This window comes from Gopherus flavomarginatus, chromosome 9 (genome assembly GCF_025201925.1).
Source record: "Gopherus flavomarginatus isolate rGopFla2 chromosome 9, rGopFla2.mat.asm, whole genome shotgun sequence".
NCBI classification, from domain to species: Eukaryota; Metazoa; Chordata; order Testudines; family Testudinidae; genus Gopherus; species Gopherus flavomarginatus.
In genome coordinates, this window is record NC_066625.1 from 64,371,059 (window position 1) to 64,396,274 (window position 25,216).

Genomic DNA, 25,216 nt, shown 5'->3' on the forward strand with positions numbered 1-25,216 from the left:
CAGACATTAATATAAAACCAGACATTTTATTACTGGAAGCTATACATAGAGATTAGAATTCCAATAAAACAAGCTCATATTTTATCACAGAATGCTGAAGTTAAGTACAATAGCGCACCAGATTTCACAAGCAACACTAAACATATTTCCACCCTCAAGGATTTACATACATCTTCAGGAGTCCAACTCTCACCAAGGTTCAGACTCTGAGGGGAGGTGTCTAATTGTTCACATCACTAACAGTGGTAGTGCAGTTCACTGTGTTGTGACTTGGGATAGTCACTGGTCACACCTAATTCCTATTGCAACCCTATTATTGCTCTTCCACCGCTAGTATATTTCTTGCCAACACCCTACTTCTAAACATCTCACACACTTTTCCCTTGGTTTAAGATACTTAATGTGTAGTAGCCCCAGCATTCGAGTACAGTAACCAGTCTGAAGGAAAATCTTCATTGGCATCTCTCTGGAGAGGTTCTGTGTCATCTACTCCCCTTATTCTGTTATAACAAGGCAAGAGAAAGGTTAAGCAATTATTTGACATAATAAAACTCCCTGATGTTGGGAGCGGGGGCATAGCTCTTGGATCTGAAAGATAATGAGCGTATATTAAGACAATAGAGGTTAGAGCATCACATTAAATAAAAATAAATACACCAGTCGGGTAATACAAAAATAAAGTGGGAAATAAGCTGAATTTATTGAATAGTTACTGCATTTTACTATTCGTCTGGGAAAGATTTGGCTGGGTCACTATTTTACTGTAAGTACCAATTAACCACTAATTCTACAAAGTTTCTAGTGTCTCTGCTGCATTAGCTCATTTAACTTCACACTGAATAATTTTCCTGTGTGTTTCGTTTGCTTGGTTTAAACATGCTTAGTATCTCAGACAAATAGGAGCCACCCTTTCTATTTGGGACACTTATGACCAGATTTTCAAAGGAGATCAGCATTGCTCCCAGTACGCTGATCTCCTTTGGAAAATCTGGTTTTTATTTGGGTTCCTAAATAGGGATTGAGCTCTCTTGAAAATTTGGCCCTTAATGTATTGCCAATAGATCATTGCTTGTTTCACCTTGGAGTATATTCCAAAAGCACTAGGGTCCAGTTTTCATATAGTTTAGATGGAATGGAGGTGAATGATTTTTGTAACTTTGTTTTTTAGCTTTTCATAGATTGATTGATTTTTATTTTTATTTAGCTCCGTGGTTTGAGCATTGGCCTGCTAAACCCAGGGTTGTGAGTTCAGTCCTTGAGGGGGCCATTTAAGGAACTGGGGTAAAAATCTGGCTGGGGACTGGTCCTGCTTTGAGCAGGGGGTTGGACTAGATGACCTCCTGAGGTCCCTTCCAACCCTGATATTCTAAGATATTCTATGATTGTAGTTCATAAATTGGAGAGGATTTGCACAATCTTCTAAATACTGTAAGAAATAATGTGTGGGATAGGGATGGGGACTGGAGAAGGGATATCAGCAGAAATTGGCGAGTTTTACCAGTGCTTTACTAGAAAACATGTTACTTGTTTCTTTGGGTTTTTTTAAAACTTCAGTTAAAGCTAAAAATGGTGGCCTAAAACCACATGAAATGAGTGGGGAAAGGGGGCTTGGTTTAGCTCCTCGTAGGCAAATGTCTGCACTGTTGTTCTCACTTACCTAGAAGCGACGTTGACTGTCTCAATTTAGAATAAGAATCAATGTAACTCCAGGTTGGCACATCACAGTGTGGAAGCTTGCACAATCACAGTTTACCTGTTCTACCTATCCTGTGAATAAACACAACAATTCAGGCCTCCTGCTCCCGGAGCACATGGTGGCAGATCAGTCCTTAGTTTTACCCAGAGGTCATTCTGACGACCTTCACAAACACTGGTTTCAATTTTTTTTTAAGAAGGTAGGGAATAAAAAGGTCTTCAAGCTGAACTGATGAGGGAGGGAGTTTGGGAAGAAAAGAAACAGCATGCCTCTGAATATCCGGGTGGGTATCACCCAAACTTATATTTTTGTGGGAATACAAAGCAACATAACATATATGCGTAATCTGTAAAAACTGGAAGGGAAAGCATGGCTTTAGCCAAATACTCCTTTGCTGTACCTTTGGGTAGAGCCCTGCGCAGGACTATTTTTTAATTCCGCTCCTGCTATTATGGCAGCAGGTCCTGTGGAACTGTGGGATCCCAGTCCCGCTGCAGGACTCTACGCTAGTCCTGTGCTGGGCTCTACCTTTGGGCTCTTGGGAACCTGGCTTTCACATAAGAGGTTTTTACTTATGAAAAAAAACAACATGGAAAACCAAATACTAAAATAAGAAACATTTGGGTTTTACATTTGCTGCTCAAATCCTTTGTGGGGAGCTAATCTTTAGTTAAATCTCACAGCACAGAGTGGGATAGCTTGATACCTTCCCATCTGGTATTTCCTTTGTTATTTGAGACATTAGTCCAGCTCAGACATAATCGTTTAAAACAGAAGACTATTAAGAATTTCTGGAAGACTTCACAGGCTAAGCTTGTTCCCAATTTTGTTTTGTTTGGGAAGCAGAAAAGTAAATTAGATTGTCAAATAGAATTTACTTAGAAATTAGGAACTTGTTTGCAGGATAACCCTGCTCCTGTCCTCCTTATCCCCTGTATATTTAACTATACCTTCCTAGGGTGTAATATGCCGAGTGGATACAAGACATATTCCCACTTAGAGAGACAAGATGGATGAGATAATATCTTTTATTGGACTAACTTCGGTGTGTGAGAGAGACAAACTTTTGAGCTTACAGAAAGAAACTTGTCATTGGTCCAGTAAAAGATATTACCTCACCCACCTTCTTTTGCCAATATCCTGAGACATGGCTACAGCAACACTGACCATTCCTGCTTAGCTGGTTTGAAATACAGTTATTTATAGGGCTCAGTTAAACATTTACATATTGAGAACTATGTAGGTCATAGTATTAAATAGGGGACCAGCATATATTTTAATCCTTAAAGGCAATACTTAACTTGTGACAGGGCTGAGCCCCAGCACTTCTTGGCTTGGAAGTTCATAGCCCCGACATCGCTGGTCTTGCCACTTCAGTTATGAACAAAAAAAATTGCTTGAGCCCTGGCACCTCTTTGATTACCATGTAAGCAGTGTTTAAACGACCCACATAAGTTACATACAAAATTAGCTATCAGTTTTGTTTGCAAAGCATAATCCTTCTTCGAATGATTGCTCATGTGAATTCCACAATAGGTGTGTGTGCTCGCCACGTGCACCGGTGCGGGAAGTTTTTCCCCTATAAGTACCCGTAGGGGAGTGCCCTTAGCAACCCCTGGAGTGGCACCTCTATGACGTGATATAAGGGGTGCTGTGCACTCCTCCCCTGCCCTCCTCCCGCCCACAGTTCCTTCTTGCCGCCAGTGAAGGTGCTTCAGAACTGCTCTGCTTCAGCTTTGCTGCATCTTCCCTCCTGGACTCTGTTAGTTCATAGTTAGTAGTACCTGTAGTTAAAAAGTAGTTTAGTTAGAATTGGCTTAGTGTGCCCAGGTTGGGGCGTGCCCTGTGCCCCAGGCTTTAAGTTATGCAACACTTGCAAGCAGCTGATGCCCGTGAGTGATCTGAACGCAGACTGTTTACGCAGTTTGGGGGAAACACATCTCAGCGATCGCTGCAAGATTTGCAGATCCTTCAAACCTTGGACCAAGGAGGAGTAGGACATTTGGTTCTGAGCCATTTTGATGGAGTTGGTCTTAATCCAACAGCACTGGGCCGCTCAGAGTCAGCCCTGAGCACCACAGCATCGGTGTGCAGTGACCCTCTGGTGCCCTCCACCGGCCAACACCACTCCCCATACAAGAGACATTCCAAAAAGGCGAAGAAGAGGTCTTCTCCACTGAGGCACTGGAGCAAGACCAGGGTAGAGACTAGACCCATGTTAGGCAGCTCTCGGTCCCCATCAGCCTCCTGGCCTCTGACTCAAGTTGAGTGGAGTAGCCTGGCCCACTCTGAGCCGGCCTCCACGAATGCCAATGGCCACATTCGAGTGCCCTCCATGCCGGAGACCCTGCAGGCGGCTCAAGCATTATGTCTATTCCTTAAGGGTTTGGATCGTCTCTTCCCCTATGTTAGGTCCCCTGCCCCTGTCCCCACCACCTGAACCTGGTATGGGCAAGATTAACTTGTCCTCCATTTGAACTGCTAGCTACATGCTCCTGGTTGCACCTCTTGTAGAAGGTAGCCTTCTTGGTGGCAATCATGTCCGCTAGACGGGTCTCAGAACTCCGGGCCCTGAGCTCCAAACCCCTGTACATGCTGTTCCATAAGGATAAGGTCCAATTCCAACCACATCCTTCATTCCTCCCTAAGGTGGTCTCTGCCTACCATATGGGTCAGCACATTTTCCTGCCGGTGCTCTGTCCCAAACCCCACACATTCAGCGAGGAGCACCGCCTCCAAAAGACAGGCTCTGATTTTTTACCTGGAATGTACAAAGCCTTTCAGGAAGTCCTCGCAGCTGTTCATCACCTCAGTCGAACGCATGAGAAGCCGGCTGGTCTCCACACAGCAGCTCTCCAACTGGATCACCTTGTGTTTTCGTACCTGTTATGACCTGGTGGGAGTCCCCCCACCGCCGATTGTGAGGGCACACTCGACTAGGGCGCAAGCCTCGTCAGCCGCCTTTCTGGCCCAGGTCCCCATCCAGGACATTTGTAGGGCTGCCACATGGTCATTGGTTCACATGTTCACCTCACATTATATGATTGACTCCCAAACCAGGGAGGACGCCAGGTTTGGCAGGGCTGTTCTCCGTCCTGAGTCTGTGAACACCTACCCACCTCCAATATATATAGCTTGGAATCACCTATTGTGGAATGCATGTGAGCAATCACTCGAAGAAGAAAAGACAGTTACCTTTTCTGTAACTGGTTTTCTTCAAGATGTGTTGCTCATGTCCATTCCACATCCCGCCCTCCTTCCCCTCTGTTGGCGTTGTCTATAAAGAAGGAACTGAGGGTGGGGGGAGCACGCAGCGCCTCTTATACCACATCATGGCGGTGCCACTCCATGGGTTGCTGGGGCACGCCCCTATGGGTACTGCTAGGGGAAAAATTTCCGGCACCGGTGCACGTGGCGAGCACGCACACCTATTGTGAAATGGACACGAGCAATACATCTAGAAGAACACCAGTTACGGAAAAGGTAACTGTCTTTTCTTGTACATATCAATACACTGTTAATTCAAAATAATAGAGCTGAGAGGCATACTGGGGAGATGACTGTGAAAGCTGTGTACAATAAGTTTAGTACCTGGGGTCTGGGTTTAGGCTGTCTCACAAAGAAACTGAGTTTTTTATCTGTTACTTGCAGGCATTATTTAGAAGAGACTGAATTATTTTTATTTTTTAGATTCAGGAGGAAACTGTGGACTGTAGCACGGTGTTCCCCCTGCTCTTGCCCTTCAGGGCTTGGAACAGCCCTGGGAGAGGGCTGTGGCTGGGGCAAGAAGTCTGGACTGATTGGGAAAAGCAGGCTCAGCTGTGGCCACGTCCCAATCAGGCCCAGCTGGCCCCTATAAGAGGCTGTGAGCCAGATGCCCAAACAGTCTCTCTCTAGCTGTAGAAGGAGAAGGGCCTGGCTGCAGGGAGCTAGACACACAGGGTACCTGAGTGAAGCGGGGCTGGGGAAAGGCAGAGGAGCCGGGGAGCTCCAGCCTGGAAAACCCCAGGCTGCGGCCTAGCAAAAGGCCAAGAGATACTGGAGGTTGCAGGGGGCAGCCAAAGGCAGCAGGTCCAAACCCCATTGTCTATGATGAGTGGCTGATAACTGCAGTCTGCCCCAGGGCGTGGGGGCTAGACAATGACTGGCAGTAGCCATTACTGAGGCCAGGTGGGGATAGAAGGTGGGAGTTCCCCATGGAGGGGAGACCCTAAGACTGAGGGGTTACTGCCAGGGGGCAGCGCCCCAGGTAAAAGGGCACCGGGTCCAGGGAGGGACACGGGGGCCAGGGGACAGGCAGATTACCGGCCTGCAGAGGGTGCTCCAGAGCTGGAATAAGCTAATTCCCAGGAGTCACCAGCAGGAGGCGCCGCAGGGGTGAGTCCGCTTGGCTATAGGGACAAGTCTTAATTCAGAAAAATACTTAAGCATGTGTTTAAATCCTGAATTTTCAACCACCACAAAATTATATTTTGATTAGTAATTAGTATTAACAATAGTAGTAGTAATAGTATTCAATTAGAATCATTTGTAACAGTTAACTCACTACTTTCTTCAAGGTCCCAATTCAGCAAAGCACTTATATTTGCTTAAGTGCTTTGTGAAAGGTGCTGGCTGGATGACAGCAGAAACTAAATTACTGTTGTTAATCCATGGAATAGTTAGAAAGCAGTATGTTTCCCACATTACCCTACTGATATACATCAGGATGGTGAGGGGGTGATTTGTTTTCCATTGTCCATTCAATCCTTTGACCTCTCTTGAGAAGACCAAGAGGAAAGGCAGCTAGTGCCAGTTGTGATTGTTTTTTTGGAATGTGGACAGCTGGAACTAGACAGAGATCACCAGTTCAATAAATCACTAGCCCCACAGATCACCAATGCTGTAAATCAGATAGTGAAGATTTTCTGTCACTGCTGACTGGAGTGAGAGTCAAACTAGGAGAGACCAGGTCTGTGTCCCATTACCTGTACTTTGGGCTGGTCTACACTAAGGGGCAGGGATCGACCTAAGATACGTAACTTCAGCTATGCTATTTGCGTAGCTGAAGTCAAAGTATCTTAGTTCGACTTACCTGGCCATCCTCACGGCAGCAAGTTGACTGCCGCAGCTCCCCCATCAACTCCTCTTACTCCTCCTGCCGAGGTGAAGTTTGGGCATTGATTGATGAGATGCGATAAATCAATCCCCGATAGATCAATTACTACCCGCCGTCGTGTGGACGTGGCCTTTGAGTCATCCCTTTCAAAATGCATAAGGATATACTAACCAATGCAGAGCCATCCATTCATTCACAAGGAATGTTCTATACAGTCTAGCAGCAATGCATAACTTCTCCTAGCTAATGAAATTATATGTTAAAAATAAAATTGCAAATGCCAATCAAACATATGTTTTTTACCATGTAACAAATTCTTATTTGTGGTTTTCTTTCCATGTGTAATATAATATAACTGCTTGTAGCTGTTTAAATTTAGTTATGCACACATCTTTCAGCAAGTTGCACATTTTTTCTTTCTTTTTAATAATCCAGACACAAAATATCAAATACAGCTAAGAAGAAAAATATGAGTAATAAGAAAAAATAGACAAATCTAGAGTCTGTTATATGCAAAATACCAAATTAAATCCTGGCATGTTAGCTTTGTTTGTTTTTAATGGCAGCAGTAGAAGCTGCCCCCAGGGTGTTGAACTAGTAGAATTATTCCTAGCAGAGAAAGATGACAGGGCAGAGTACAAGGGGAATTGCTAAAGGTGTATGATAAATGGAATCTAATCCAAGATGAGCAATGAATAACTGCAAAGCATCTTCAGATTTGTGACAAATGTGTCTATGTATAGTAATAAACAATTTATTTAATGCAATGTTAAGGTTTCAGAGTTAGCAAAGTTTAATAATAAAGTCATGAAATGTGAAAATTTACTCTTGATGTATGCATTATAATACAATACAATGCACTGTAATATAGGTGCATATTTTTCCTACAATTTTGGTGGTACCTTTTCATTTTCAATAACTAGAGGCCAAAGGAAAACCTCAAATCTGAACATCTCTGACCTTTTTGAACTCTGGATCTGAACTTTCATAGATTCATAGGTTTTTAAGACCAGAAGAGACCATTATGGTCATATGCTTTGTTCTTGCTGTGCTTTGACTACTTCGTGATCATTTCTAAAGTCACCTGTGGTCACGTAATTAGTGACTGTATCTTAATGCATATGCAGTAGATAATTGTCATATGCCTGTAACTTTGGTAGGTTCAATCAAAAACCTAGCAAAAGTCCTCAGTGAGCCCTACATTCATGGTAGGTTTCAGGCTTTCTGTATCAACTGGTTTTTCAGTAGGCTTGTATTCTGGGAAAAATAATAGCATGATTAGACATGTTTTTTAAATGGGAAAAAGTGGATTAAAATTGACTGAAGGGAGTCAGAACAAATTTAGAAATCAAATTTTTAAAAAATCAAATCTCCTTCTAGCCATGACCCAGGAGGAATATGCGAGCCCAAAGGGAATTTTAAAAAAGAAAGTAAGTTGTAGGGTGGGCTATTCAAAGCACCCAAGGTGCCCATTTCCCCCTTTGAAATTCATTGGGAGTTGAGTGCCTTAATCTCTTAGGCTCCTGTGAAAATCCCACCTGTTAGAAGTAAAAAGAGGAGGCTTTGCAATGTTACCTATGAGTGAGTGAGATTGAGTGTCCATTGCAATATGGTAATAAAGTGTTTTTAGAACTTTCTGAACAAAAATGATATACAAAAATGCATACAGATGTAAGATGCCATGCCTGTTAAGCATCTGTGTGTGTGTTTAGGTTTAGAAAACATGCTTTGGGTTATACGGAGGAAGTATACAGTTAAGAAACAACATTGAAAAAATGTTAATGTATCACAGAGTCAAGTTCTCTGGAAAAAATTATAATCAATAGTTTTACACTGAAATTATTTGTTTAATAATTAATGATGAATTAATAATGATTGGGTTAGGGTTTGCCTGGCCCTTTCATGTACCTTTTTATCACTCTATGGATGGCTCTAGCTGTTGCACCCTGCAGCATGACCAACAGACTTCAAGACATGCTCTGCAGCCCACATCAGGACCATTGACCAGGGTCTAGGAAAGGCCTCCCAGCCCCCATCCTCTTTGTCGGCAGTAGGCTATCACTATTGGTATATAAATACCAGTTGGGGCACGCAGATGTGAAACAGGGTGTCCTCCCTGAAGCACCAAAGTTTGAAAATTGAGCCATGCATGTCTCATATTCTTCCTCTGAGAAGCAGTTTGTCTAATTCATCCATTCCCCCTCTCTCTGCTGACACCCTCTCCCACTGTGTGTGTGTATATACGGAAACAAAACAAATCTGGGGTGGAGGAGAAGAGCTTTTTGAAGAACTCCCATGACTTCATCCTGCTCACTATCCTTCCCTCCCCACTTCATCCCTTTCATCTCTCTTGACCGTTTAGATTGTAATCTCTTTAAAGCAGGGACTGTGTTTTATTATGTTTGTACAGCACCTAGCGTAATAGAGCCCGGACATGATATGGGGCCTTTTGGCACAACAGTAATATAAATAATAATGAGCATTGAATAGTATCATTAGTGCTTCCAGGATAGTTCCTGCTCTTCATTTCATTGTGTAACCGTGGTCCAAAGAATGGGGCTAATAAGTGTCTATTTCATCTCCCATCATACAGTGTTCTGCTGAATGTGGTGCAGGATTCAGAACACGGTCAGTAGTTTGTATGACCAACCATGTTAGCAGCTTGCCACTGGAGGGCTGTGGGAATAATAGACCCTCTGAAACAATCCCCTGTGACAATGGACCCTGTGTGGGTAAAGTGGAGTGGTTTGCTGGAAGCTGGAGTCAGGTGAGTTTTACATCGATATGGTATATTTATATTTCTATCACCAATTTTTTATCTATACAATTTTTCAAAGTGGGAAAGTATTTTGGTTGTGCACCTTTAGGACTAATTACAGACCGTCTGTTTATTTTTTGTTCAGTAGCTATGATATATATTTGCTGTCATTTTCTCCCCCTGTTTTTTATTACTTGGGTGAAATTATTATGACACTTGGATGAAATAAGATTTTTGTTTCTTTGCTCCTCTACTACTATACTTGTATCTCTCAGCTGGAGACATAAATCCAGATCTAGTTTCCTTTGTGTCACTACCACAGAACAGCTGGGGTTTACCCTGCAGAGGAATCCTCATGTGACATAAACCCAGCAACCAGCTCTTAGTAACATTTCCCTCCCCCACGGAATGGGTGCTATTTCCTGGGTAGACCAGAGGTGGGGTGGGGGTATGGCTAGAGTACACTGCTCTGGCCAGCAAAGCTACCAGTAGAGGACTATTCTAGCCAGCATAATTTAAATCATCCCTTAGGCTGAGTTAAGTTACACCAGGGGTTGGTTTGATACCAGAATCAGAAGCATGAACAGTAGAGTTAGAGCTTCCCACTACCCCAAATCCAGGTTCACAGTTCTCATTTGATGACAACACTGTCATCAGTAACTAATACAATATTACAAATCTTTAACGGTAAGTGAATTATAAGCAACAAAAGTTAATGAAACATGTTTTTTCATGAAATGTTACTTCATTTTCAAATAAAAAATTATAAATATAGGCTATATTCCTGCAACTTTCTTGGAATGGTATGTTTTTCATAAGATATCATGCTGTCTTTAATAAGTTTTTCACCAAAATAGAAAAAAATGCTGCCATTACACTTGAGATTTGAAAGTTTAATGACTGGTTTCAGTCACCAGTGGAAATAATTTGTTTAATTTTTAAAAAAAAAAGAGTGGATAAGTTTTTGTACTTCTTTGCCACGGTTAAACATGTTCAGTGATATTCCATTAGATAGATATAATAATAACAACCCAATCTTTAATGTAGAACTAGTTGATGATGCTCAACAAGATTAATTATTGGAAAGAATTACAAAGGACTCTTCTCTACTGCCAGCCCCAGTTCAAGGGAAAATCTCCCTGTTTAGGTCCAGTCAATACTTTAATATTGATATAAGCACTTTTATACTGGTATAACTATAGCTACACTAGTGGGATTTTGCTGCTCTAACTGTGCTGTCATAGGTAAAATGGCAAAACTTCTAAGAATGGTCAAAACCTTAGTCTCCTTTTTGGAAATTGAATTAATTTGATTTAATCCCATTAGAGTACTGTACTTTATGAAGTATATATTGACCCAGCTTCCTCAGAAAATGAGAATGTCAGAAATCTGTGGACATTGCGTCTGGCATTTAAGGCAGCTCAAAAACTCAAAACCAGCATTCTTCTATTTGGACCTTTCATCGCAGAGCCATTGCAAACCCTGAACACCAGCAGGGAGGCATGTAGGTCACAGCTAAAGCACTAAGCATGTATAGACAAAAGCAAGTGCTAAAAACAAAAGTTATTTTTGGTTTGGCTCCCCTGAGTTCTGAAGTGGCAGGTGAAGAGAACAAAACTTGGCCAGTGGCCAGCTCTCTGGTGCTCTTGTACTAAGATAAATTCTTCTCTTGTCCCACATCTCAATGTTTCTTTTCATTCTAATGGAAAAATATTGCTCTCAGTGGTAGAGGAGTTTCAGAAGCTGTCAACTGGAGCCCAAAGAGTTACATCTCCTTTGTGTGGACTTATATATAACTCTAGAGGTTTTCAGACTGCTGGTACCTACATTCCATCAGATTATTAGGGAAGTGCCTCTTGGCTGGACCTGTAGTTTCAATGTATCAGAAATTTCAAGATCCCCTGGGATGATAAAGGATGCTTAGATGGAGATTTAAGTCTCCTATTCTGAAAATGCTTTGAAGTCATGAAACACAATATAAATGCTAATTGTTGGTATTTTTAAATAGTCACAATAGACAGTTTTAAAAGATATTTAAATGTAATTGTAACCATATTTGAAATCTGTGTTGTATTACACAGAGTACTGTATACACACAAATAGGAGCTCTGCATCTGCTTCTGCCCCCATAGAAGAGAAGGGAGCTGATGTTGCATACAAGCCTTACATGGCAGTTTTCTTGCATGTTAGGCTGCATGGAAATACCAGCATCCTCGCATTGTAACTCTCAGGAGCTTTTGAAATCAAGTGACATTACCTGAGGGGTTCAAAATGTACCCAGCATAGTAAATCTAATCATTCTGGGTCCTGCACATTGTTCCAGCAAGAGGAATTTGGCTATCAGCAATCAGATAAAAAATCACAAGCCCTTTCAACATAAAATGCCATTTTTACCACATACAGGGCTTTCTGTAGAAAAGGTGTGATCAAAAACAATACTCAGATTGTTAATGTCCAAGCAAGTGCCAACAAACACAGGGGCCATGAAGAAATGACCTGTACAGGCGTTGAAAAGAAAGCAACTCCAAGATAGCCCAGCTGTCAGTATTATCCATACATTCCTTCAGAGCAAAGACTGAACTCAGAGGGTCAATGGGGCAAGAAATAGTTGTAAGCCATAAGAATGCTTCTGGTGCACCATCCCATGTTCAGATCTGATTCTGCCCAGAGGCCTTTTCTAGACATTGAGCCACAATGGAGATAGACTAGAAGCTTGAACACTGCATACATGAAATATATTACTTGTATTTTTAATCTGTGCTTTACAACATAGGAATTTCTGCACATTTGAACATCAGTACAATAAAGAACATATTTAACAATCTAAAAAGGGAAGGTATAGAGTAAGGGGAGACCTGCACTGATTTAATGGATCTGAAGTATCTGTGTTCCAAAGAACAGAACATCTCTGAGAATAAGAACAATGTGCCTGTTTTGTTGCTGTCCCATTTAGGTTACATATAGCACAGAAAATGGAAGACACTCTTTCCAGCAGCTTCTAGTGAACCTTTACTGAGGAAGGAGAATCCCCTCTATCTGAAAACATTACTGCACCTGTAACAGCACCTGCAGCTCCTTTTCTGATGGGTGATGGCTGTTTCCTATAGCAAATTCTCTCAGGCATTAACAGCTTTTGAGGATATTGTCTGTTGTTGTGCCTCAGCTTTTCCCCTGAATTCCAAATGCTACACGATTTTTCCAAATCTCCCTGCTCTTTGATCATAGGCAGCCTTCCCTTTTAAATGTACTCAGGCAACTGAAGGGTACCTCAGTGAATTACTGTCAACTGAAAGACATCAGAAAAATTGAACTCTGGACATCAGCAGTTGTACAGAAAGTACACGGACCTTTTACTTCTTTCGCTAGGCCTGTTCAGTCCATTTGTGAGAGTTCGGTTACACACAGTGCTGCAGTTGGGAGCTAAATCCTAGTAAGAGGATACATGCTGCTTTACAAAGCTAATTGCAACCAAATCATCACTGAGAAATCCTGTAAATAGCGGGTATTTTGTGGCTGGGAATGGAACCTGATGAGGGCATTAACATCTGCGTATATCATAGTTACAGTTAAATAGTCTTTAGATCTCCCCAAGGTTGTATATGCAAGTGGTTTTCTTGCAGAAGTGGCTAGAATACATTCTCTACAAAGAGAAGTCTTCTTATTGCAGTTGAAAATATATTCAGAATCACATATATTGCTGTGCACACAATTTAATTACTAGTTAATGATCAATCCTTTTACATTGATTGAGAGCTGTTGCTCAAGTCCTGAATGTTCAGACCTGTTGTGAAGAACAGAAGTTATTATGAAATAAAATTATACTTTTAGCTTTCACAGCCATTCTCAAGAAAATCAGTAATAAAATACTATTGGGACTCCAAGTGATTTGCAGCAGACTTGTCCTTTATTCAACAGATTGTCAGAAACCATCTCTAAATTACATTATCTAAGAGCTATACCAACAACAATGTTTTAAAAAATCAGAGTTGGTATAGAATTTCATTGATATCGAGACAATGCAGTGGTTATTGCCTCCAGACCTAAAGCTGGGAAGCAGTATTCCAAAGCTTTAAATCATAAAAGCTTTGTTTTCCATTGAACACACATATTGTGCAGTGTATAAGTTGAGGTAATGCTCAAGTATGTGTATTGAAATGGAAAAAAAAAGGCATTTTAAGTTTTAAAACCAGCTGTTGAGTCTAACATGGGTGCCATTTTGGATTCATTTCTAAGAAAATTTCTACCTATGCCCATTTTAAAATGCTTAGACAGTCCCTTTTCTAGGACTTGGCTACTGCAGTCTATCATCAATATTAAACAGTTAAATCATCTAAATTAATCTCTTGCAAAAATCAAGAACGTCTTTCATTTGTTCAGCTTTTTCCTGATTCCAATCTCATTTACTGTGTGGTAACTCATCAAAGTTCTTAGCAAATGTAATTTATTATTTTGTACTTATACTGAGTCCTGTGGTAAACCTTATTCATAATCTGTGCATGTGTTTCTTTTGTAACTATTCAGGAACAGAAGAAAATCTTTCATATTTCACCCAGCACACATGTCAAAAATTTATTAGTGCTACGTATCCTTGCAGTTACAGTAAAATACACAAAACAAGGATCATTTTACATAGTCTGCACAAATAGACAAATGTTGACGATTGTGATTATTGATTACAAACTGGTAACACAGATGACCTGTTTCATAGCTTTAACTACACAGCTGGTCTATCTAGAACTAAGCCAGAGTTTTAGTCTCTCTGAAACATGAGACCTCAAATTTCACTTCAATTTCTGTGTCATCCCTGAAGGTTCAAACTGCACCCAAAACTAAAAATCTCTTCACTCTTATCACACAAAGTCTCCACCCTAACAATGACTAGTTTGAAAAGATGATACTGTGGGGAATTTATATGAATTAGTGGGAGTGGAATGGAGTGGCTGGACAAGTGGAGGTAGCATACCGCTGAGATACTAAAAATGCAGAAGATACTGTGCAGTGCTTGTCCATTAATATAGTGTGTGTTTTTATTTGCCATTTCCACGTGTTTTTCTTATTTCACTGACCTATCACAACTTGGTGCCTGTTGTCCTTGACAAACTCACCACTCTGACTTCTCCATTGAGTTAAACAAGTTTAAAACAGAGAAAATGAATCAGAGCTATTGAACGTTGGATCACATTTTACTTGTATAAGCATACTGACCCCGCTGAAGTTAATGGCAAAACTCCTGTTGACTTCAACAGAACCAGGATTACAGCCAGAAATTCCACATATAACTGCATCTCTCTGAAATAGAAATAGTATTATCCTAAGAGGGCATTAGCTCTATTCCATCCAGTAAAAGGAGCATGGTCAGGGCAGCTTCTGGAGCTTTGACTGACTATTAAAGCTTTCCGGGTAGAATCACTGAAGAAGGGGAGTGGCAGGGATGTTTTTATATAGCAGTTAAAGAAAATGCAGCTACATTGTTTCTCCTGTTGTTGATTCTGTTCAGAAGCTGATTTGCTCATGTTCTTCCTGATAAGAGTTTGACACAGTACCCATCTGTGTGCTGTTAAGGAATTATATGATTGAGCTTTTGCTATATGTGCATGTTAGCCTAGGTAAACAGTATGCTGATTTTCTCAACACGCCCTGTACTTTTTCATTGGTGCCAAGGTTTTTGTGGTTATCTGGTCAAGGGATCACAAATTCCACCCAAAACATAAACAGAATCTCCATTATTAATAACACTAAATTGTTTTAGGCCAGAATAAGCCTTTGAAAATCATACCCCTTTATGCAACACCGAAACCAATATGCTGCTGGAATAATCTTCTAAAGGCCTTTCAAACAATGCCAGGAACCATATCGTGTGTATTTAACCTTTAAACAAGCAGTAAGAGCCCATGTGAGCCAAATTTCCGTTTCAGACTGGAACCAACACCACCTCACATAGATATGTGCAAACACTGAAGGAAAACCCTGGCAGATTCAGGCGTTTTCTGAAAACCGTGCACACTATGAGAATTTGTAATGCTGCAGAAATGAACTCTAACCTTCAAAGGATTAGTGATTATAATCCTGCTTGAATCTGGAGCAGTATCAGTGAACACGTCCCTCCCTTTTAAAAACAACAAACAAACAAAGAAGTGTGCTGGTAGCAACACAGTATTGGATTTCTCTAGGAGTACTGATCATAATCATACCAAATAGGGTATTGCCTGACTGGATCAGATCCAAGGTGCATGCCCTGTACCCTGCTAGTAGTCAACACCAGATGCTTCAGAGGAAGGTGACCCCCCCCCGAAAGCAGATGTGGGGCCCTTCCAGATAACTGGAGGAGTGTTTCTATCCTGTGCAGTCCCGGAGACGCCCTCTTTCACCAGGACAGGGTTGGCAGCATGCTCCCAGCCATGTAATCATAGAAGAACTGGGTTTCCTCTTGACCTGCTCTGGGCATTACACTAGTTGCCCTTTTCCCTTGGGGGCTGGGTCACGATTAGTCTGGGAGAGGTGTGGTAGGTTGTTTGCCTTCCCCACAGCAGGTTTGGGACCCAGTGGTAGTGGAGCAAGGAGGGTTATGTTTAAATGTCACACCTTAGTAAGTAAGACTTGTGGCAGATGTCCAGTGCAGGTACAGTATACTCAGGTACAGCCGAAACTCTATTATCCAAGCCTTGATATTATCCGAATCCCTTCCTTGTCCCCCTATGTACTTCATGCTGGTGGACAAGGAAGGGATTCAGATAATGCAGAAGTTTGGATGCTAGAGCAGAGACCCCCTGGCCACTACTGCGAGGACAAGAACATGCCCCGGGCCATGTGGGAGGCCACCCTGCTTCTGGATGGCTTCTGCAGTAGCACAGGAAGCCCTTTGCAGACCTGCTGTCATGGGAATGAGCAAGATGACCTAGATAGCGGAGCTGCAAAGGTATCCCTGTGTTGCCACAGGGCCTGTTGCACTCAATCCCTACAGGCAGAAGGTGCAGGGAAGGCTGGTAGGGCAGAAAAGAGGGGGACAAACTGGGGGGGCTCCTGCAGTGGATGCATGTGGGCGGCAGTCCCCATATGCCCCCCAGTTCCCGGGAATATGAGCCACTGCCCCTCCTGCAGCAGGCTGAGGGCCTGCGCCCTGGCAGCTCACACTCCCGAGAGCCACAGAACCCGAGTGTGGTGAGGAGAGAGCTGGGGGGCGCGCCTGCCGCTGGTCTGGGGTCCCAGCCGCCGGCACCGCTCAGCCTCCTGCCAGCCTGGGGTTCCGTTCACTCAGCCAGCAGTGGGCTGAGCAGGGCCAGCGGCCAGGACCCCGGCTGGCAGCCGTGTGCCAGGCAAAATTGGCTCGCGTGCCAAAGGAAGTTGCCGACCTCTGATGTACAAGATTGTGATTATCATCCCTGAGTATTCTTAGGATATATCCTAACAAATAAGCTTCCTGATTTGTGCCTTGTTCAGACTGCACCTGTGATCCTTATTTCCAGATGGCTGCCATAAGCTAAATTGGCTCCTAAAACCTAGTGAATAAATATAGTGTTCTCAACGTCTATCCTCAATGTTCCTTTTCACAGAGCCTCACAGAAATTTGTATCCCATACTGGCCTGGTTCAAGTTATATGTTATCACATTACGAACTTTAATACCAGTCATGCTCAAACATAACAAAATGTTTCTTTAGAGTGGAAAGCCTCCAACTTATTTCAGTTTAATATCATGGACCGATATTTTAGTTTAGTTTAAGTGTATTGTCTCAGCATTTAACCTAAGTTTCCTATAAAGTTTCCTTTTATGAGCAAAATCAATCCTTGTGATAAAAAGTGTGCAATAGTTCTCAAGACAGTGGTAGACCTTCCTCTTCCTGTAAGTAAGAAAAAGAAACTGCCATATAAATATACTATGCTGAGACCAAGTACAGAAATCAAACAGCTGTGAAATGTAAAGATAAAGAATCCTGTGTTTACACCTTTTGCTTCTTTACTTTTAACATAGCTTGGGAAACTAAGCTAATGGTGTTATCATGGCTTTAGTCAGAGTATCCTTTTTGGTTTGGTTTTGGTAACGTTCACATTTGTTGGAATTTCATTCTCTGAATTCAAATCAACAGTTACAGCTGTCATATCCTCTACAGGAAACACAAGTTTCCTGATATAATCCATTCAGAACGTGATTTTTTTTAGAAGTTTATTGGGGAAAAAATGTTTTGTTGGCTTTCACAAAATCCTCCAACTGTATTTCTGATAACTCTTCTTCATCACCTGCTGACTAAATGCTGTGGATCTTCCATTGCTTCCAAGTGATCTACAGCGTAGGTACTGCAGTTTAGGGAGCAAACTTTTCAAAACTAAGTGACAGGATTCTAAGTCTCATTTTCAAAGTGATGTAGGCATTCAGGAGCTTAATGGGTTTTCTACGCAGTTTTTATATTGCTTTATCTATGCCAGTTTAGAAACGGATACAATTAAGGTGGTGCAACTACGTAATGTGGATGCAGTTGAACTAGTATAAAACTTCTAAACTGACATAATTAAAACATTTTAAAAACTGTGTGTAGACCAGCCCTAATTCTCATTTGAAAGTCAATGAGACTTAGGCTCCTAAGTCACTTTGGCACCTCTGAAAATTTGACCCTAATTTAGGGTAACAAGACTGGGGGAAAATATTTTTTTTTTTACTGTGTTGTTTTTAAAGAAAATGTGATTGTTTCATAAAGACTCATGTCTTATGAACAGTTTGAAAGGTATGCTTTTTAAAAAGTACTTCATTTTCTTTTCTCTTTTCTAGGCTTCAATTAAATTAATGTAATTGATGCCCCTGTAAAATGCTGGAAATATGTAACTAGATTAGGTGGCTTTCTGAGCTGACAAAATATTACTTGTTTCTGTAGTCTTTTGAACCAAAGGTAGTGCTTTAGCTGCTTCAGTGCGGCAAGTGTAAGGATTTATTTTTTTAAACCAAGTAATTCTGTTTCCTTGTGGACAGTTTTGAAAAATGTACTTTGTCGCCCAAATAAATAAATAAACAATGGAAATCTTGTGTGTCATTTGTTTATTGGCTAGCCATATGGAACAGTGCAATGAACCTGTCAGCCTAGAACTTGCAAGTTCTTTCACAGCGCTCAGCTGATTGCTGTGCTCCAGCAAAAACGTGACAAAAAGCTGTATAGCCTTGAGCCAGTGAAGCACTTAAACACAGGCTAAACATGAAGCATATGAGTAGTCCCACTGATTTTTATGGGACTACTCAGAAGCTTAATTATAAGCATGTGCTGAAGTACATTGCTGAATCAGGGCCTCGGGGCACAATTAAGGTTAAGTGCTGTGGCTAATATTTCCCAGGGCAGCAGTATTTCAAGTCCACTTTTCACCTGCAGTTTTCTAGCATAAAATAAAGTTGCGCGGTGGGAAGAGATAGGAAAGAGTCAATAATCAGGTCTGCAGTGGTGGGGATGAGAAGAAAGATCTGCCTCAGTTCACGAGAGGCAGGGAACAAGGATGTACAAGAAGACATGAGAATGTTGCAGTCCAGATTTGTATCCAGGGACTTGGAGCATAAGCAAACCAAGCTTTAAAGCTTTCTCCTTCAGAACATTAATAGTTATAAAGTGTGACACAGAACGCTAGTCTAAAATGCATATTTAATTTATGAGAGTAGCTAGAGTACGTGACTAGAATATCAGAGATATGCTGTTATGTGACATCCGCTGCTCTTTCTGTTCCCTGATGCAGTGTTCAATTGAATGTAGCAGCGGAACCCAACAGAGAGAAGTCATTTGTATTAGAAAAACGGAAGGCAGTTTTGATGTGTTGAACCCTTATGAATGTTCATTTTTGGAAAGACCTCCCAGCCAGCAGCCCTGCTACCTCAAACCCTGTGGGGCTAAGTGGTTTAATACAGAGTGGAGCACAGTAAGTCCTATTTTCCTTTTCTATATTCAAGCCAGATTGGTGCGTCTCTGACCATCTCTTTTGTATTTATATGAAAAGCATCACATGGGGAATAATACTGACCTTGAAATGAGACTTCATATTCTCTGCACGTGAATTATATTGTAAATAAAACCTGCTTTGTGCTGTCTCTGGGGGCAAAGCAGCTAAAATCTTCCCTACAGGGACAGCTAAGGAGTCCACTAAGAGAGAGGAATCCCCAGGTTGTGCGGCTGCCTCTGCATCACCCATGTCCCCCTCCATATAGGGGGCATGCTGAGGAAGAATGGAGCTCATGCTGTTTCACCTGATCCTTGTCCCTATGGAACCACTGCAGACAACATAATTTAGTACAGTCTTTATGCCGCTTATGGCCCCCAGCTTGTCCATGATCAAGGGAGCAGAAAAATCGTGTAGCACTTCCTCCACACTCCTAGATCTCCTCAGCTGCAGTGAGGGTAAACGAATGTGGGATTTAGTTAATCAGATAAAAGAGAATGTACACATCTTAAATGCTATGGAGTCAAGCCAGATTCCTTTCTGTTGGGAGACTCTTTGGCTGCCCTGTAAGGAAGATTTCCAGCTGCTTTGCAGCACTGACACAGCATGTTTTATTTATAATATAATTCATGTACAAAGATAACGTTTCACTTCAAAGTCAGTAGTATTATCCATGGTACTGTAGGCCCATTGCTTAGGGCCATGCTCCTGGACTCATATAAAATTTAAATTCTGAAGTAGTCACATTTTAAAAAATTGTCATGATTGTGAAAACTCAGTTGTAAGCTATACAGTGATTCTGCCTGAGTCTGGAGACAGCCTGAAAAAATTGCTTGGACTGTCCCATTCATCTTAATTGTTAGCTCTGAAATCCACTGCTTTGAGGGGTCCCACCAATACCATCCCAGAAGAGAACTCTCGGCTTGGGGGGTCCTTGTTGCTGTCACCTGGGTCTTGACTCTACCGGAGGTGCTCTAGGCAGAGGTAACGCTCCAGACATAGTCCTGTGCATGGAAAAGTGGAGGTTGAGTCTTTCCTTCTCTGGGGTAGACCCCAGCCTGCCTGAATAGAGGGAACTGTGGTCTGGGAAGTACATAGGCTCAGCCTGTCCGAAGAAGAATTGGTGAGTCCTTATGAGGTGAGGGTGAGGGTACTTATGAGCGAGAATCCAAGTTGGTATGGGGCTAGAGCAGGGGTTGACAACCTTTCAGAAGCGGTGTGCCGAGTCTTCATTTATTCACTCTAATTTAAGGTTTTGCATGCCAGTAATACATTTTAACATTTTTAAGAGGTCTCTTTCTATAAATCTATAATATATAACTACACTATTGTTGTATGTAAATTAAATAAGGTTTTTAAAATGTTTAAGAAGCTTCATTTAAAATTAAATTAAAATGCAGAGCCCCCCAGACCGGTGGCCAGGACCCGGGCAGTGTGAGTGCCGCTGAAAATCAGCTCGTGTGCCGCCTTCGGCACACATGCCATAGGTTGCCTACCTCTGGGCTAGAGTGTGTGGGCTGGAGAGGAGGGGACACTTGGGCTGTGCAAGGACCCCAGATTGCCCGTTTAACCGAGAGACAGCAATCTGGCTTTCTGTTGTCCTCCAAATGAACAGTGAGCCCCTATCCTCAGCACTGTGTCATTAAACTGGAAAAATGGAGAAGGCTCTGCTGAGAATAGTCAGCTTTGCGTGACTGGTAAATCTGTGAATTAAAATGCCTGAGGAGTTTTATGAAATGGTCAGTCCATTCCACAGTGGAACCGGCATTTGATCGCTAAGAAATAGCTAGAAAAATACTTCTGGCTAAATTCAGAAATCAGAAATAACTCAACTTTAAATTCTTATAGACACTGATTTTAAAGTGAAGTAGAAAGGAACTTATTTAACAGATATTAATGTCAGTGATTTTTCTATAACACTAGGTTAGAGATCTTACCACAGCTTTGCAGCAGCACAGCCATCAGTCACAATGTGGTGATTTTGTGGTGTGTGATTGTGGTTGTAGCTGCCCATTTTAATCAATAATGCAACAATGCTCCCTTCTGCAGCTGCTTATCAGAAAACTACCATTCTTCCAGCTGCTCTTTGATGGCATTTTTTCCTGACGTTTCTACGACAGAAAACAATTGCAGTAAAATTGATTAAATAAGTTTTCAGTTGCAATTTAGTACAATCAAGGGTCCATGAGGCTGACTTATGTTAGTTTTTTCCCCTAAAGAATATCCCTTTGTGACTGAGAATTTAAAATGATCCTGGGGCAATATTTATTCATGATATATGGTGTAACCCTGCAAGAAGCTGAACACCAGCAAATCTAATTTTAAATTAAAAGGGAGTAGAGATTTCTATTCAGGGTTTGGCTACCCAGGAAGTTATTCTGCAATAGCTATTCCTGATTAATTTCCTGTCTGGATGCTTTTATTCTGGGATAAAAGTACTTTAATCTGAATTATCTTTATTCAAGTGGATCAAACTAATTTGGATTAAGGCATTCTTATTCTGGGATAAGAGTGCTCACACAGGGAGTTAATCAGTAATAGCTATTCCATTTTAAATCCATACCCTATCTTAATCCAGATTAATTTATCTGTGTAGACAAGCCTTCAGACCCTTTTTTCATGTCTATCACTGTGGAATCTCCATCTTTTAAGATCAGGTCCATATCATTTAATGTTCTTCATTTGTTTAGGTTGTATACTATAAACTTATCAATAGGCTTAATAAATTAACGTTACTAATTATGGCTAATAAGCTTTTCTGATATTGTTGGGTTTGTCATGGCATGATCTAGCAAATCTTTCTATTTACCTTAACGGGTACTAGTTAGACTCTTAGTACAGGCAATTTCCCTTATTTTCATCATGCAATGAATTTGCACTGTCACTTGTACAATGACTAGAAATTTCGGAGAGCCAGCTCAAGGATTTCTTGCTTCCCAGGAAAAATTGCAGAGCAATGTGTGTGCCCCTTTCCCACACTGTCTGCCTAATGTGCAATGCAGTGGTCTCTAAACGTTCTGGAATATTCAGGATATATCAGGGAAATTCCCCACTGAGAGAAGAACATGTCATTACTGTTGAGCTGAGTGAGACTTGCTGTGAGTATGTTTGTAAGCAGTATTGTAGCTTTACACTTGCTGCTGGGTATGAATGAAACAGGAAAGAAGGGCACCACCAGGGCAAGAGTGGTTTGGAAAGGGTTTAAAAGCTTTTGGAGATTAGGATCTAAACCACTCAGCTACTGGTGGAATTGATAGCAAACACATGCTGCAGCCCACTGGAGTTAATTTACCAGTTTTTATAAATTGAGATTATTTATGGAATTATTTTAACGTAAAAAGAACTTGAATGAAACCTTCAAGGTGTGCACATACCATAGCTAAGTAAACATGTGATCGTCATATTGTAATTTTGTCTTGCCTCATCTCTACAATTGTTTTTCTCACTCATCTATGTATGTAATAATTCCAGTAGTACGGTCCGGTATTGTAAAAAATAACTACAAGTGTAGTGCTCACAACTATGAACGTTTCCATTGCAATCACTGCAGTTCCCCCACTAGTAGTAATCATTAGTCGGGGGCATGATCTGATTACTTGTTGTGAACTTCTTCCATACTATGTCTTTATTATTTTTCTGCAAAGTGCCTATCCCAATTTGAGGCACCGTACAAATAATAAATAACATCACTATAGATTATCAGGGTTGGAAGGGAACTCAGGAGGTCATCTCGTCCACCCCTGTGCTCAAAGCAGAGCCAATCCCCAGGCAGATTTTTGCTCCAAATTGCCCCCTCAAGGACTGAGCTCACAACACTGTGTTTAGCAGGCCAATGCTCATACCACTGAGCTATCCCTCCCCAGCATCAGAGCTCTCTCAAAAAGCATTTGGGAAGTGTTGCAACTTATTTTCTAGTTTTGGATATAATTTGAATACAATTCCAGTTTTCTATGCAACTAACACAAAAGAAGGCTGCCCTCTAAACTGATATAACTTGGCATAGACACATTGACCTCAGAGAAGCTATATTGATTTATCCCAGTTGAAGATTTGGCCCACAAAATGTAAAGAGAACTAACATTCATGAAACCAATGTTTCCAAAAAACTACATCATGTTAGGAAAAAGTAATACTACCTGCAGGAATAATATCAGTAAAGAAGATGATGCTTGTCAGAATAAATAGAAATTAGCTGTTTATAAGGTTGTTGGAAGGTATCAAATTCTGTACAGTTCCAAGTGTTTGGAGCGTTTTGTTTTCTTTTGTCTGCTTGTTTTTCTTAATGAGATTCCCAACTGACCACATCTAATAAAAGAGAGAGAGGGCATTTTCTGTCTAAACATTTTTTACACACAGACCAGTAATCCCTGACTATCACTGGATATGTGGAAAAGAAAAGGGAGAAACCTTGCATTCTGGCGATGTTTCAGGATGGTACCTGTAGTGACTTTCCACTAGTTATTTCACTGTGGATCAAAAGGTAGCACTTTTTCTTTCCTTCCTTTCTTAGTATGCAGTATGTTTCTGAATAATCCACGAAATCAGCATGAATGTAAAATTAAATCTGGTAAAGATGTTTTTCTTGCAACTAAGTCTGCATTGAAAAATGACTTAAGTATTTAGCATTGGAGAATATTAAACAGCTGATACATGCTGTACTTGGAAAATTAGTTCTGCACAAATGGAAATGTTTTTCCAGCTGGACCTAATAATATTCTATTATTTAATCATGCATCTTGAATTATCCCCAAGTTCTTTGTATGTATCATGTTTCATTTGACTGCTGGGTGATTAGCAATACCAATGAACTGTCCTTAGCATCTGTGTTAAGCCTGGGATGCCTGAGTGGGCTTTTACTGGAGGTCCATTCCAGGGAAATGAGTGTAAATTATCAAAATCAAACTTGAAAAATCCAACTATCTTTTCAGTCCTTCAGTGAATAGATAAGACAGAATATAAAGCTATAGGGCCTGCTTACACCAGATATGAATTTGGCCCTTTATATCTGAGTATAATTATTGCAAATGATGTATTTTTCCTTTTACTAAGTGGTTTCACCCCTTAATTATATTACCCAGAGCATTAAGAGTTTCTGCTTTCCAGGATTATGGCTTCATTTAAAATTAAGGGACACTAAAGAATGATGGATGTGCTCCAGTTCCCAAAGCAATCTGATATTTACCTTAAAACAGTCTACAGCAGTTGGAACATCACTGAAAGTAGAGCTTACTGTGCAGAGTGTGCCATTTATCAACATTTTTCAAAGGAAGCGGGCCAGCTGATGTGCACCAGTGCCACAAGTGACTTTGATTTCATATATCTTCCCAACATAGCTCATCTTTGACAAAGTAGCTTATTATAATTGTGATGAAAAAAAATCAACATTTGTCATGAAAATGAAAACCCAAAACTCCAGTATTTCCTCAGAAGGACATTGATGTGTTTGACAAGCACTTAGATGACATCTTATTAAATGCTGTAGTTCACTCCTTTCCGTGGCCTTAAATCAAATCCAAAATGACAGTCCTCTGTGTGGAGAGTCTACAGATCCCTCATTTTGATTTTCCTTCAGCAAACCTTTAGTCAAGCGCCTTTGAAAGTAATATGATTCTAAATCCCTCCTGACATTTTTTTCCCACATGACATTAAGGATAGAAATTGCTTTTTGTTTGTCCTCTTGCTTGCATTGCTCATTTATCTGGCCACACTTAGGGCATCAAAGGAAAGCAGAAAAGAAAGGGGAACACTTTAGCCACTTTCTT

The 25,216-nt window shown here is 41.1% G+C and overlaps 1 protein-coding gene across 2 annotated transcripts in view; it reads left to right on the plus strand.

Moving 5' to 3' along the window:
* Nucleotides 1-25,216, plus strand: part of THSD4 (thrombospondin type 1 domain containing 4) — a 654,719-nt gene that overhangs the window by 618,335 nt on the left and 11,168 nt on the right. For both annotated transcript variants that reach the window (XM_050967929.1, XM_050967930.1), the window contains 2 exons: nt 9,388-9,561; nt 19,257-19,436. In XM_050967929.1, coding sequence (XP_050823886.1) covers nt 9,388-9,561; nt 19,257-19,436 — 354 coding nt within the window. The remainder of the gene's footprint in view (nt 1-9,387; nt 9,562-19,256; nt 19,437-25,216) is intronic.